We start from the raw sequence: 16,176 nt of genomic DNA, 5'->3' as shown, positions 1-16,176 counted from the left end.
CAAAACCCAAAACATAAAATTTAGAAGGTATAATGCCAAATTTAGTCCTCAATATTTACATCATTTATCAATTTGGCCCTTATTTTTTTTTAAAGCTTAATTTAACCCTCGGGGTCATATTTGACTATTAACCTTGTTTTTTAACTGAAATATTGACTAAAACATTAAATTTTTAAACATGTACTCATTGTATTTTTTTATTTTTATGAAATATATATTAAATTTCTAAATTATTACTTTTTGAATTTTTATAATTTTAAAATTATTTATTGGCGTGGCATATGAGATACATAGTGTCATGTCAGTATGAAGACATGTGGATTGTCACTCCAACATCATTAAAAATTTTAATTTTTAGTTAAAAAAGTGATTTGATTTTTTTTAAAAAGGTTGATGGTCAATTTTAGCTAAAAAATAATAAGGGCTACGTTGACAAAAATGTAAATATTGAAGGATAAATGTTATATTATGTTAAATTTAAAACAAATCATGCGTTTTGGGGGCTAATATGTCAAAAAAAGTCCTTAAGCTACTATTTTTGTAGTTAAATAAGGATTAAACTCTGCTATTAGTCCCTGCACTTTACGAAAGTTGCGAATTTAGTCAATGTAATTTAATTTGATTATTTTTAGTCCTTGTACTCTACTAATATTGTGGATTCAGTCATTGAACTTTAATTTGGTATTTTTTAGTTCTTGTACTTTTTAAAATTTTAAAACTTTACTCCTCACCAAGCAATAGTTGTTAAATTCATTAAGTTTTGTTATTTCCAAAATTGGATGTGACAAAGATGTCATCATATATGTAATGTCATGTCCACTTGTTGTTTCCACAAATTACTCACTAAAAATCCAATTAGTAGATTAATAATTGTCATTTGCGTCAATACTGAAATTTCAAAATTTGAAAAAGTATATGGATTTAGAAGATCCAATTGGAGAACATGGACCCGACTAGTAATTGAATTTAACCAAATAAAAATTACTGCTATCGTTTGAGTCGACACTAAAGTTTCAAAATCAACCAATTTAAAGTACGAGGACTAATAAAATAACTTAACCGTAAATAAGCCCTTAAACTATTACTTTTACCTATTAAAGTCCTTAAATTTCTAATTGAAGTAAAATTAGTTTAATGACTAAAGGTATAAATCTACCTATTTCTTGATCCAACCTAAACACTTACCATATGTATAGAGAGAAATTGTATTTTCTTTTTGAGCCACTAAAATAAAAACCTTAAAAGGACATCATCAACATGTCTTAATTAATGTTTTGAAACATTTTTGGATTGGATTCAGACAATGAACCACCTTCTGTTCTTAAATTTCCTCTCACTATTTTACTCTAATTTAACATTTATTACTTAATGATTTCATTTAAATAAAAAACCAAAGTAATAAATAAAAAGTTGAAATGTTTAGATAAAATTTGAGATTTAATTATTATATTTAAAATATCAATTTAATTTTTATTAAAATTTTTAATTTTAATTATGACGTGACATAATTAACATAATATATACATGTTAATTAAAAATTTTGACAAAATTACTAATAGAAATGATGATTTAAGTAAGATTTTAAATTGAAAAATAAAAAAAGGTTAAAATTTTAACTTTAGATTATAGGGATTAAATGTGCAAAATTAAACTAGTGTGAATAAAATCAAACCGAGATTTATAAAATATTAAAAATTATTTTGGATTAATTGAAAATGTGTTGTTAGTTTCGGTGTTTGTATAAAATTTTAGATTTATATTAAATATAAATAAAAACCTTTTTATTTGATGAATAGTAATTTTCAATTTTAGAAAGAAAAAGAAATCCAATAAATAAATAAATTCCAAACACATTTACTGCCAATAAAAAAAGGACATAAAATGATAAAATCTAAAAGGAAACATCGATGTAGAATGGAATAAATAAATAAGGGAAATGCCACTGTACAGTGTTTCAACGCCAGTCATCAAAGAAAAATCTAAAAAGGCAAAAAAAAAAAAAAAAAACTCCTATTGGGAGGTAGAAAGGAAGAAGCACGGTTCCTTTGTCCTTAGAACCAAAAAAAGAAACTCTCTGTTTCTATCTATTCTTCATCTTTCCATCTTTCTTTCTCGCATTTCTTCTTTATAATCTAAGTTTCGGGTTATTTTGTTAAAATCTACTTTTTGTGGGGGGTTTTGTTGCATTTTTATTTATTTATAATATATGAAAAATTTCAATCCTTTGTTTCTTTTAATCAAATTTTGGGTTGTTCTTTTATCATATCTGGATCACCCTGGGTCTCCAGTTTTCTGATTCTTCTGTGTTTAGGTTTTGAATAATAGAATTAATGTAAAAAAAAAAAAGGAATGGGATTTGAGTTAGCTGATTGGTCTTTGAAAAATAACTAGTTTCAATCTTGACTACAATCCGATTGCTGATGAAATTTGGGGTTTTTCTTGCTTTTATGGTATTTTGAGTGGTTTCTTCTTTAATGGAGCTATTGGGGATGATGGTAAATTTTGGGGTTAGAAAACGTTGATTCTTTGTGGAGGATAGCTATGGATGAAGTTGGTCCTAGTAATCAAGGAGAGCCTCCGAGGACCTCAGAATCGGGCTCCGATGAAGGCTCTGCTATGCGGTGGAGGCCGAGGCAGCTGGTTTTTTGGCCTTACTCAACTAGAAACGAAGCTGATAGAAAGCTGCGTGTTGTTGTCAGGAGGCCTGTAAGTTCTCTTTTTTCTAATTGTCTGCTCATTTTTAGTTCAAAAGTTTGTAAGGTATTTCTTTGGCATGTTGAAACGTGTTGAAAGCTCAGGAGCTTTTCATTTGGGTTTGAGTTTAAATTGTTATTGATTTACTGATGTTCAGCTGGTTTTAGTTGTGGTTTGATTAGTGATTCTGTTTAGCATAAGGAAAGCATATGTAAACTGTAAACATATAAGCAATGTAGAGGTCAGAAGAGACTGTTCCTTATTGTCTCCACTCTCCATGTGCAGGGTAAATGCTTCACTTCTTGCAAATACATCATAGAAAGCTGTGAACATGAATGGGAAATGTTATACTTATTTTGGTAACTATAATGTGCCATGTCTGAGTGCTTAAGCTGAATAGGTGGTCAAATTGCATCCCAGTAGAAGAATGCAATGTATTGATATTATATTAGCATAGTAAGATTACTGAATTGGTTTTAGACCCCAAGCTCTATCTACTCTGACAAGCCTCGAGCTAATACAATTCGGACTGATTTATGATGTCCATTAAAAAGATAAACTAGGGAGCAGAGACTCCTTGAACAATACGAGTCTTGATGAGGGCATGGATGGTTATTTGTTTGTCATTCACCTGTTGGGTTGTTAAATCCTGTCCTGACACTGTCCTTACCAATATGGATATTCTCCTCCTAGCCACTTAATGATCTATTATCAAATACCTCTTTTTTGCCTTGTGCATAATGGTGTCTATTCTTGTCTTATTTTCGACATTCATGTTTCAATGTCTGAATGTGATCGCTCTTTGAGGAAGTATGAGATTACGCACTAAAGAGTTGGCACTGAATTTTGTACTGTAAAAATTTATTGGCATATTGCTGAATATGAAATACGAAATGGATCTTGCTTGGGTTTTCCATATGATTTTGTATATCTTTTACACCCAAGAAGTACAAAAGAAAAGGAAAAGGAGAACCCTTGCAGGATGCATGGACTCATATAAGACAAATCTTTGTGCTGACATGCAGCTTTAACTGTGCAGTTGGTGGCAAGACTGACAAAGGACATAATTGAAACGTACCAAATATGCAACTCACAATTTAAATATTCAGAAGAATTGAATCCAAAGCGGTTTTTGACTAGCCCATCTGTTGGTGTCCTCAACGATGGCTATGACAATGTGAACTCAGATCTTATTCTAACAGTGAATTTTGTCTTGATCAGTTTAGAAACACAGCGAAGGTTTGTTACTACTTTTATGATTTTTCCATGATGTTGAACTATAATTTTTGAAGTATTTCTTGTAATTTCTTTGCGGATTGACCTCACAAGTGCATTTTGGATTTTCTTAACGGTGGGAAAAGGATGGTTATTCTTTTTCTTTTGCTAAAACTTCCATTGTATTGCTGAAGGTAGCTACTTGATCCTAGACTATTTTTAAATGTGATATGTCGGATATATAGATCAGTTTTATATGTATTTTTGTTTCTATTCATGTGGTTAGCTCTTCTAAGCCATTGGAAAACGCCTGCGTAGTTAGTTTCTGTTAGTTTCTGGCTTGTGAACCTTGAATTCGGCATGCTAGAATTAGTTGTACACGAGTGTGCATATGGAATTTTGGGTTTGTGAAGCTCGGGTAGTAATTATTTTTGATTATTTTACAAATTCAAACTGCCATTCCTCCCTTAACTTATCTCCTCCTTGAGATGTTCTGTTTTAAAATTTCAATCTATCTGTTGAGCTTGTATCTTTCTACTTAAGTCTAGCACCAGAGAATACTTTTTGTTTCTGTTTCCTTGCAACCTCTGCAAAATACTTGTGCTTATATTCACGTTTTAGGTACTGAAGTAGAAATTTTTAGAAAGGGACTGGGATAGGGGCTGGGGCTGGTTAAGAATGAGACTACATTGGCTCTACAATTAACAGGTATTAGCTGAAGCCTGATTTTTCTCAGCTCAAGCATCGGTTAGCCAGGCTAGTTATTCCCTTGTGGGAAAAATCATAATATTATTTAGTTACCATATTAAACATGTAAGAAACAAATTTCAACTTCAGGTTAGTGTCTCTTGGTTGTTTGATGTCCTGGGTATTGTTATAGTTTTTCAAGATGCCAGGGGAAAATTTTAACAAAACTGGATGACCTATTTTGGGCTAGACGTATACATGTGAACTTGTTTTTTTTAAGCTCATTTCGGTAGTTTGTGCTGTCAACTGGTCTGCTTTAGTTGTGACTAGCATGGTTTTAGAACAGAACCTGTTTTCAAGTTGTTTTTCTGTGTACTGAATTCTATATTTTGGCTTTCCTGAGTATGAAAATATTTCATGTTATATACATATCCAGAGCGAGCATAGTTGCTCTTAACCTGCATAGTTCAGTACGATATTACTTATGTTACCTGTGTATTGATTTTGTTTTTCTCCTTAATGATGCACCGAACTTGTTAGTTAATGCAATCCAAAAAAATCATCAATTGTGAGAGTAAAAGGATATCCCAACCATTCAAAAAAAAAAAAAAAAAAGAAGGGAAAAACCTAAAAAAGAATGAGCAGGTATTATTCATGAAGGATGTAGCTTCACTGCTTCATTCATGGATATGTCAATGTCACTTAAAAAACTATTTTGCAGTTGTCTATTATCATTTAAATTAAGCTTGTTGAAGGAAGCTTTTACTCATGTTCCAATGGTTTTCTGTAGATATATTGTCAAAGATGTTCTTGGTCACGGGACTTTCGGTCAGGTTGCTAAATGCTGGGTCCCTGAAACAAGCAGTTTTGTTGCTGTGAAGATAATTAAAAACCAACCTGCTTACTATCAGCAGGCACTGGTTGAAGTTTCTATTTTGACCACGGTAATTTTCTTACAGCTCTATATATCCTTCTTTTAGAAATACCAGTTGTGAAACATCACCTTGTTTGCTTTTGACAGATAAACAAAAAGTATGATCCAGAAGACAAGCACCACATTGTCCGCATTTATGATTACTTTGTATATCAACGTCATTTGTGCATTTGTTTTGAACTTCTTGACACAAATCTGTGAGTACTTCTATTGTATTATTACAATGACACAAGATTCATCATTTGTGAATTTCTTTTACCTGTTACATAGATGCATTTATTATAGGTTCTTTTGCAGCATGTTATTGATATTCTTTCCCTGATCTAGGTACGAACTTATCAAGATAAATCATTTCAGGGGTTTGTCATTGAGCATTGTTCAGCTGTTTTCAAAACAGGTAGTTGAAGTTTGCTTATAGCTGAATTTTGTTTGAGCTGAATAATGATTGGACTAGCTGTAGACATCTGCTTCATTTGTCTTTTGATTTCATCATAACCTTTTTATTTATATAGATTCTACGTGGATTGGCTTTATTAAAAGATGCTGGAATAATTCATTGTGATCTTAAGCCTGAAAATATTCTTTTATGCACGAGGTGAGTTGCTTTTTCAGGGTCATTCTAGATTGGGGACATATAATATATTTTATTTTTTCCATGAAGTTTGATATTTCTGCCCTGGAAATAACAGTGTCAAGCCAGCAGAAATTAAAATAATTGACTTTGGATCAGCTTGCATGGAAGATCGGTCTGTTTACTCCTACATTCAGGTTTCCATCCATAGCAATTAGCTACCACTTTCATTCTACTCATTGTTATCACGTTCAGGAGGGACTTATAGCTATATTTTCATCCCTTCTCTTTTTTCTGCAGAGCCGGTATTATAGATCTCCTGAAGTTCTTCTTGGATATCAGTATCCTTCTGGCATGAATTATGGCCTTACTCTTTTCCATCTATTGATTTTGCTTACTGCTCTGTCTTTTCGTTGGGTCATTGTTTTTTTCCTTCCTTGTAGCATCTCTTCTCATGTTCGGTGTCATTCTGGATGGATTTTGATGAAATAAACTTCAGCAGGCCTAACCAATCCTCAGGTTTAAAATGAACTGAAAGAGTTATCTTGTATAAAAACTGAGCTCAACCTGTGAACCATCATTATCCAATTATCACTGCAAATTGAACCTCACCTTTATATGGCTTGAGTTTGTTGCAATAGATAATAGTTTGAGGTTGATCTCATAACTTATCTCTTCAATATATTGTGTTCTGTTCTCCATGTTGAATAAATTATATTACTGCTGACCTTTTGATCCCTTTTTATTTGTCTTCTAACATGAGATTCAAGGTATGCATCTGCTGTTTGATATGTTATATAAGTACCACGTTAGACTGGAAGTGCATACAATCAAATTTGATTGGTTTAAGCAACCCTATTGAGCTCTTCCTATTCCCTCAAATTTGACCGTTTTGATGCTTAAGCATTGCATACCCAAAACCCAGAGTCTGTTTCACGTTGACTAGATTGTTCAAAGCATTGCTTTTGGCTTGACTGCTTTCATCCTCGCTTTACTCATTCAGTTATATCATTTATTACTGTGTAGCCTTAGATGTACAGGGGAAAACAAAGAGATAAAGATAGGTCTGCATTCATTGTTGTATCTTAGAGCATAGGTATTTAACTCTACTACCTGCATGATAACAATATAACATTTGAAACTCTATCTAAATTGGTGTAATAACTTTTTTGTTTATCTGCAATACAGATATGATCTTTGTGTTTCTATATGAAGAGGATCTCTTTGAGATATTGACATGGAAGATTCAGTTTTCTGTCATACTGCTGTTCTCTGTATTATGCTGCAATCAGTATAGCCTTGTATATTTTACATGTCTTCTTGTCATCTATAGTAATAATATAAAAACATTTATTTGAAATTATGTTCATTGATTGTGATTCGTTATTATCTTTAATGATTAGATAATTCTGATTTTTGTGGCTATGGCCATGATTGGTCTTTTTAGTTTGAACCTTGATCCTTGTTCAGATATACAACAGCCATTGACATGTGGTCCTTTGGATGCATAGTTGCCGAACTGTTTTTAGGGCTGCCTTTATTCCCAGGTGCTTCAGAATTTGATCTTCTGAGGCGAATGATTAGAATACTTGGGTATGCCTCTTGTTTTGGTGGTCATACATCTATCGCATCATTATCTAAGAAGTTCCAGCATTCTATGCAACACTTTCACGAGTTTATAGATTTTCAAAGTTAAATTGCCCTTATGATAAACGAGAATGTGCAAGAAAAGAGAAACAAAAAATTTAGTTGGTTTCTCAAAGTAGCATATGTTTTTTGAACGCAGCAAATTGATGGTTAATCTCCTAAATTAGCATCATAATGACAAGTCCGATCCTCTAAGATCATTCCTCTCCTAAATTAGCATGATAGGCACGAATAGTTATGAGAGAGATATATATGCCTTATATGAGATGATTTAATGTTGTAGTATATGATATTTAACTTTCTGATTGATGTGAATGGTTTAGTTTGGCTTCTTTGTTATGAGTACCTGTGAAGGACGTTCTAGAATTCTTTATCTGTTGAGATCTTGTGTTGCCTTTTTTGCTGAGTCCCTTTTCATGGCCCAAGATTGACCTCCTCTGAACATGACATTAAATCTTCTGGTTCATATTGGAATTTCAGCTTCTTTAATGAATTATAATGCCTTATTTATGTATGTGTGAAAATTGAAATCTGTTAAGACACACATGCATGTGTTGTTGCATAGTTTAGTTTTGACTGGACTAGGACAATATTCCATAAAAAATAGTTTAGTTCACCACAACAAGTAAGTAGAAGTATCCCTAGAATATGCTGTGTGCTAAAGTTACATTAGGAGTTTGATCTAGAACTAAGTCATCTAGCTGAAATAGTTCATGGAAGTTTAGAACATGATGATGTGTGTCCCATCTTTAGAATTCTAGAATCCATCCTACTTTATTTTTCTTGTACCATGTTTAATCAGTTGCTGTTTCTTAGTCAGTCTGCTATTTTCTTGCTTTAAAATAAGTATATGCTGCGTATGATTTTCTTAGTGTTTTCATACAAATTTTCATTTCAGATTTATTTCCCTTCGACCATGACATTAAATCTTCTGGTTCATATTGGAATTTCAGCTTCTTTAATGAATTATAATGCCTTATTTATGTATGTATGTGTGAAAATTGAAATCTGTTAAGACACACATGCATGTGTTGTTGCATAGTTTAGTTTTGACTGGACTAGGATAATATTCCATAAAAAATAGTTTAGTTCACCACAACAAGTAAGTAGAAGTATCCCTAGAATATGCTGTGTGCTAAAGTTACATTAGGAGTTTGATCTAGAACTAAGTCATCTAGCTGAAATAGTTCATGGAAGTTTAGAACATGATGATGTGTGTCCCATCTTTAGAATTCTAGAATCCATCCTACTTTATTTTTCTTGTACCATGTTTAATCAGTTGCTGTTTCTTAGTCAGTCTGCTATTTTCTTGCTTTAAAATAAGTATATGCTGCGTATGATTTTCTTAGTGTTTTCATACAAATTTTCATTTCAGATTTATTTCCCTTCGACCAAAATAAACGGGGTTTCCATTAGATAATCTATAAACTAAGGCTTTGCTTGGTAGAGTGGAAAGAAAATTGGAAAGAATGAAAATTGAAAGGGTAGAAAAATGGAAAGATAGAAAAGATAATTTTTCTTCCATAGGTGTGCTTGGTAGGAAAGATGGAAAAATTGAAAAAAAAAAAGTAATTTTCTTTTCATTCATTGCTTGGTAGAGTTGAAAAATGAGAGGAAAGAAAATGAAGCTTTTAAAAATTCATAATTTTGAACTAACAGATACCCCCTTTCTCATTTTCTCTCCTCTTATCATTCCAATTTTGGAAGGATTGGTTGCATTAGGATGGAAAATGGTCCTATTTTTTTTTTTACTCACTTTTCTTCCCTACCTAGCACACTCAAAATTTATTTTCCTTCTACTTTTCTACTCCCTCCTTCCATCCTTCCACTTTTCCACTTGACCAAGCACCCTAAAAGAAGTTATTTTAGCACTTATCATCCGTTCAGTCAGTTCTATTTTTGCAATTGTTGTGAAGCCTTTTATATATGTGGTTTTAATGTTGTAGATCGCAACCCCCTGATTATGTTCTAAAGGAGGCAAAAAACGCAAGTAAGTTCTTTAAGTGCATTGGGAGTACCCACGATATAGAGAATGGTGAAGTCCCCATTGGTAGCAGAAGTGCTTACCAAGCATTAACAGAAGAAGAATATGAAGCTGTAAGTGTTCTTATTATCAGCTTTGAAGACAACCATTTATAGTATTAAAAGAATAGAAATTTCTGTATGACTGGGTCTTGTTTATATTTTATGTTCTTCATCGAATAGTCATTGATGCTTGTTTCTATTCAGAGGGAGTTAAAAAAACCTTTGATGGGGAAAGAGTATTTCAGTCATAAGAACCTTGAAGCAATTGTCACAAATTATCCTTACCGGAAAAACTTGCCTGAAGAGGATATCATTAAAGGTTAGCATCTAACTTCTGCATTGAATGTCCAGCAAGCCATGGTGGGAAAAACATTTTCAGTTTGTGATTACGATCCTTTAATGACTTACCAAAGGCTGTGGCATAATGAATCTGTGACAGAGGGTCAAATACGATTAGCTTTGATTGATTTCTTGAGGGGACTAGTTGAGTTTGATCCAGCCAAACGGTGGTCGCCTTTTCAGGTAGTTGAAATTTCACTTGAGTACTTCTTTATTATGCTATTCCAACTAAATATGAAGCAATAGGAGCTTCAACTTCATCTTGCAGGCTTCAAAACACCCTTTTGTTACTGGAGAACCTTTCACATGTCCATACAGACCTCCCCCTGAGACCCCTCGCTTGGTAAGGGACCTATGTGTGTAGCTCTGCAATTGAAGAAGCTTGAACCATATTTCATAAATTAATATTATCTATGTGACTTTTTTTTCAATGCATACAGAGGAATTGCCTAGTCCTCTCCCGATTCCCATATTGATTTGTGTTTATTCATAGTGGAGTGGTCATTTTGTTTTTTTTCTTAGCACTGGTATAATCTTATTTTATATTCTAGGAACTCCTCTCTTATTTATAAAAGTTTAAGGTTGTTGAAATAATTCAACATAGAGTTCTGTACATGTTTGAAGAAATTTCAATTTCCTTTGTGTGTATGCTGAGCATAAAGCTTCTTTTGGCTGGTGTGAAAGATTTGGCATTATTGGTCTTCTCATGGTTGAGCTGCTTTTATAGTAGCAATCTGTTCTTGTTGAATCACAAGCTTCACAAAAAGATATGCTAATCTGTTATTTTCGGGGGGAAAAAAATAGAGGAAACTATACTGGCCTAATTGCTGCCTTTTTCTTGGTAGCCTGTTGCTCAAAACATTAAGGTGGATCATCACCCTGGTGGAGGGCATTGGTTTGCTGCTGGTCTTTCCCCCAATGTAAGCTTCATAATGGTCCTGCATTTTTATTTCCAGAGTAGCAGACTTACTACATTATTTTAGTAGCAGTCTTATACTGATGTATTTTCCATTGTGTAGATTCCAAACAGGAACATGGTTGCCTTTCATAACAGCCCACATTTCCCAATGGTGCCATATGTTCTTGCAAATAGCTATGGCAGTATAGGAAGTCATGGCAGCTATAATGATAATACTGGGCTCGGAAGTAGTTACGGGAGTTACGGAGAGAGTAGTAATATGTTTGCATATTATTCACCTGTTGGTCCATCTGCAATGAACATGCATCCACAGAGCGGTGCATCAATGCTTGGAAGTAGTCCTGATGCTAGATGGAGATTTATGCATTATTCTCAGGGGCAAGGACTTGGTGTGAGCCCATCAGCTGGAAACTTTGCACCACTTCCCCTTGGCACTAGTCCCTCGCAGTTTACTCCTCCAAGCTCCTATTCAGGTGGCTCTCCTGGACACTATGGTCCTACTTCTCCTGCAAGAAACAGTTGTCAGGGATCACCTTTAAGTAAGATGGCTGCAGCTGGCCAGTTTAATAGAAGAAAAAGTTGGGGATATTCTGGAAGTTCCCAATCTCAAGAGAGTTCATCATCTCCAAACTGGCAAGGACAAGTAACTGATGGCGCCATTTCTAGCCAAGCTGAGGGAAACTCTCAGGCGGATGGTGGTCTCCCCTCTCACTTGCTGTCAAATTGTAACGCAGCCAACTGGAACCAACAGCTAGGAGTTGGTTCTAATGTGCAACCGCAGCATAGCCCAAGAGCAACTCAAGATAAGTCAGAGACCAGCATGCCATTGCTTGATCCTGGAGATTGGGATCCAAATTATAGGTGAGTAGAGAACTTGGAACTGCAGTCTCATCTTAGTCAAATATTGAGATATACTTTGTCCTAGCCATGTTATATGTTCTATTCATTTCTGTTCTGTTAATCTATAAAAATTGTCTGTTGGACATGCAAACAACCATAAAAATAATGGTCTTTACCCTTCTTTACCCTCTCAAGGGTTAGTTGGGTGCCAACGTGCTGCCCTGCAGCCTGCAGTGGCCTTTTCAGGCCCCTGCTTCTATGTTGCTCTAATCTTCATTTTTCTTGGAGTACCTATGTCTGACACCTCTGTTCAATGCATTTCTAAATGTGTTTGGGGGTATTGCTCCAGGGACCCTCCAGATACATAAAGTCTTGAAATTAAGATTGAACATGCATGGAAATCTTGAAAATAAGATTGAACATATTTGGGTTGGTCACACACACGTCCAACACTCATATCCAAGTTCGAGTAACATAGCTCTCCTGCACGGTGCCTAAACATTCTTTAGCATACTGATGTTTGTCATGTATTTTAGTAGCCTTGTTTTTACCTTTTTTTGTTCACTATTGCACACCAATATTTCTTTATTACTGATTTTATGCATATATTTTGCATAGATTGCTTGCTGTTAGAAATAATAATATCTGGGATAGAGAAAATGGCAGCATCTTGATACACAAAATATTATCCTCTATGTTTATAATTTGCTCAAGTATGAGCTTTAGATGGTAATAAATTACTCTCTAAACAGTCTGCTTTCAGTGAGATTCCATCATGCCTATGTAAACAGTTCTTGCAAATAGTCTCACCAACTTATAATAACAAGTCATAATTTTGGAAGCTTCTTTGTTCATGCTCAAACTAAACTGATCAAGGACTTGAATTTCACAAAATAATGGGTTATTGGCTCAATACTGGTTGGTTAGCCTAGAACATATCCGTAGGTGTTTTATCTGATTAATATGCTAGGTTGGTTGTTGTCCAAAAAAATATTCCATGCTGCATCAGGAACTCACGGTACTCCTAAAACCAGTCACAGTTGCAATATTTTGCGTCTTGCTGCTTCTGTAACAGAGTTGCCTCATTAGAAAGTGCATATACTTAAGTTCTTATAACTTCAAGAAAACTAAGGTGTTTATATGCTCAACTGTACTATCTTATCTCATTCTTCATTTAGATCATTTATCACCCCCACCTCCAAAAATAAATAAATGATCTTTCACTTACAAATGCCTCTCTTCTCTGTAGGTGGGCATGCCATTTGCAAGTAGATGGAATTTTCTCTCTTTTCTAGAGCTTTTAAGTACTCTAAATTCTTGTAATATATTTAAGAAACCTTTTTTTCCCCAATGTCAAACTAATTATCGAAAATTAAGGAATATTTTGTTTGCTTCTAATAGGGATGGTAAGTTATTTGTTTCGTAGACTTTTTGGTGTGATATTTGTTATACAATCTTTTAACTTCTTATGTTGTCTGCCATTGTTGTCACCTTAGTGATGAACTTCTTCTACAAGAGGATGGATCAGAAGAGGGCTGTCTATCAGCTGACTTTAACAGAGGAATGCATATTGGTTCGGCTGATTCATCTGTTGGAGTTGGAAGATTCAACCGTCCCTCAACCACAAGCTCAAATTTATCAATTCAAAGGTAATTGCATAACCTTCTTAGTGAATGGCTTTACAGGTCCCTTCCCCCTGGTCAATTTGATTGCAAGATATACATGTTCAAATAATTCTTATAGTATTTTTTATTTTCCTTTCAATATAATTTTGGTTTAGGGTTTTTGCTTATACGCATGCTTTTTTATTTTCCCTACTGAAAGCTATAGTTGGCTTTTGCTTTTTGCTTATATGCATGCTTTATATTTTCTCTATTGAAAGTTATAGTTGGTATTTATGTTCCACATGATTGATGCAGCCCAAGATGAGTTGTGCATTATAGAGATGGATATGCAGTATATAATGTCAAACATCTGCTTTTGTCTTTCTTTGAAGTGTTCAACACTATTCTTGATTTATTTCTATGTTTGAGTACAGACAAAATGGACCTGTAGGATTTTCACATGTAGAAGTGGGCAGCCCTCCTTCAGCTAATGATATGCATGCTGGATATCCTCGTTTTCTGTCTAAGCACTCTCACTTCATGCCACATACAACACAAAATTATCCTAGCCGTTTGGGGCAGCAAACTGCTCAGCGGTTCAATCCTGGTAGATCCACTGGTGCTCGGGGAGGCGAATGGAATCACATGAAAGTGCAGCTCCCTCCTAGCTTTAATTCTGGGGGCCCACGTTCTCCTGGAAATAGTACATTCAGTAATGGCATGCCGTGGGGTATGTCCTAACTTTAACACCATCAAACTACTCTTAGTTACCTCGTACTTTGCAAAGTAATTTCATAGAACAATGTCTATCAAAATGATGTAACTATTGTTGGATAATTTAGGGAATAGAATGAACTGATTCTGTTTTACTCAATCCTGGCATTGTTAATGTAGGGCGTAGGGCCAACTATCCCGTCTCAAATATTGCATCAGGTTCTCGTGGAAGAAAGGACTATGGAAGGATTGCCTAATGTCTGAATCAACTCGGCGTGGGATTATGTATTGGGTGTTTGACAAGAAATATGTACTCAAACAGTTCTCACTTAATTAGTGAGCTCATTATAAGCAAATGCTCATCTAGACCATGCTCATTTATCGTGCTTTGCATAAATATAATTTATAGTGGTGGTTTTGCTTGTCTTTCAATGAATTTGCACGCGATTCCCATTCTTTCGGTCATGATTCTTTACTGTTCCTGGTAGATTTCTGATTTACTTTCAATTCTAAAATTGCAACCGAACCCGTTCAAGGAATCTAACTGTGTTACTTAGTTATTCAATGCAGCTGCCTACAAGTACTCAACAAGAAGTTCATGTACGAACCAATGACTATACTTTGGAGCATCTAACTAGTGGTAAACTATTATTGCATGTCTCAGAGATGTTGAAGCTGAAATTCTTTCCTTTTGATGTGTATGCTCTTACTATGTTATTCAGACTAGGGGTGTGAGTCTTTGTACCTGGAGTCTTTGGAGTATCATATTCCTCTATCCATGTCCAGATTTGTGTGAGGCTTAAATTATTCAAGAAAAATGAAGAGTCAGAACAACATAATGCTGTTACTTGAGATAGATAATAAGTTCTGTAGAGTCATTGTTAGGAAATTCTGGGACTGGATTAAGACATCAGATAACACATTTGGGCCTAGTCGGCAAGTATATTGTGTTAAGTCTTGCTAAGATTTTTGTCGACTAGCACTGTACAGGACTATGTCATCTCCAGATACATGCTTTCGGAAAATGATGCGAGAACAGAATACTTGAAGTGGTGAGTGATGGGAGTTTAAGACTTTTAAGTACCGTGATGCTCTGGCTTTGGTTTTTGTTCCTCTGGTAGGCAACGCTGAGAATGCTGCCTCTATCGAGATTTTGTGCAACTTTATGACTGTAAGCATGCCTGCCATCACCTTCACATGGCAGAATGCGCTGTAAACGTTGGTTGAGGTAATCTCTTCACAGAAACTAATAGGGTATCATTCATGTCTGAAGTTTTTCATTACTAGAAGAAGAACAAGCAGTTGCAGGCATTTCATAGTATAAATCCGTAATAAAAATTCCTCAGTTTCTTTGCTTTTAGGGATGATCATGAATCAGGCTGTTGGATTTGATCTTTCGTTCTGGAATATGATTATATACATAAATATATATTATGTAACTGAAGTTTCAAATAAATCTAATACTTTTATCATAAGAATTGTGAATATTATTTTCTTATATTGAATAAATACTTAGATATTTATTTATGTATATGATTTATAACTTTATGTGAAGAGAATATGAAATGTGAAGGAAGAGCAAGGTAAGAAAGTGAATAGAGTTTTACCTTAGGAAACCAAAATGAAGTGTAAAGGCTAATAAAGTGAATGATCTGTTAGGAAAGAACCACATTTAATATTTATAATTTTAAAATATTTAAGCATGAATTTGATTAATTTATCATTTTCATAGCGTTGAAGAATATGGTGAACACATATTTTATCATTTTCAATTGCTAGATGACACAGTTAAATTGAGGAATATGAGTTGGGAAGTAAATGAGTAATTGAGGTGAGCCATTGCTTTTTCTTTTTCTTTTTTTTTTTTCAAGTGACGTCAGATTAATTGAGGAAATAAGATTACAACATTAAACACACACACACACAGGTGCTTGAAAAACCAGCAAATGGTAAAAGTTCCTCAGACAATAAAAGCTGAACAGGCAGC

At 34.3% G+C, this 16,176-nt stretch overlaps 1 protein-coding gene and 1 long non-coding RNA gene across 2 annotated transcripts; both read left to right on the top strand.

Annotated features, from left to right (window-relative positions):
- The first annotated feature begins 1,965 nt into the window (after positions 1 to 1,965).
- Positions 1,966 to 14,621, top strand: LOC105782394 (dual specificity protein kinase YAK1 homolog). Its single transcript, XM_012607101.2, has 18 exons — positions 1,966 to 2,706; positions 3,734 to 3,933; positions 5,387 to 5,540; positions 5,618 to 5,727; positions 5,858 to 5,927; positions 6,043 to 6,125; positions 6,220 to 6,298; positions 6,402 to 6,442; positions 7,572 to 7,694; positions 9,695 to 9,845; positions 9,978 to 10,092; positions 10,213 to 10,295; positions 10,381 to 10,455; positions 10,958 to 11,032; positions 11,132 to 11,892; positions 13,368 to 13,520; positions 13,910 to 14,205; positions 14,370 to 14,621. Exons 1-18 carry the CDS (start codon positions 2,542 to 2,544, stop codon positions 14,444 to 14,446), a joined length of 2,811 nt encoding a protein of 936 aa, XP_012462555.1. The 5' UTR covers positions 1,966 to 2,541; the 3' UTR covers positions 14,447 to 14,621.
- LOC128035917 (uncharacterized) lies at positions 6,449 to 7,333 on the top strand. Its single transcript, XR_008192503.1, has 2 exons — positions 6,449 to 7,197; positions 7,290 to 7,333. It is a non-coding gene; the product is annotated as an uncharacterized LOC128035917 (long non-coding RNA).
- Positions 14,622 to 16,176: the final 1,555 nt, after the last annotated feature.

This window comes from Gossypium raimondii, chromosome 13 (genome assembly GCF_025698545.1).
Source record: "Gossypium raimondii isolate GPD5lz chromosome 13, ASM2569854v1, whole genome shotgun sequence".
Taxonomy (NCBI): Eukaryota; Viridiplantae; Streptophyta; class Magnoliopsida; order Malvales; family Malvaceae; genus Gossypium; species Gossypium raimondii.
Note: the sequence above shows the minus strand (reverse complement) of the source record. Positions and strands in the feature narration are given on the sequence as shown.

Coding starts and splice junctions, on each gene's coding strand:
- LOC105782394 (XM_012607101.2), top strand. CDS start 2,542: ATGGATGAAGTTGGTCCTAGTAATCAAGGAGAGCCTCCGAGGACCTCA. Junction 5,928..6,042: donor TTCAGCTGTTTTCAAAACAG/GTAGTTGAAGTT, acceptor TTATTTATATAG/ATTCTACGTGGATTGGCTTT. Junction 6,126..6,219: donor AATATTCTTTTATGCACGAG/GTGAGTTGCTTT, acceptor TGGAAATAACAG/TGTCAAGCCAGCAGAAATTA.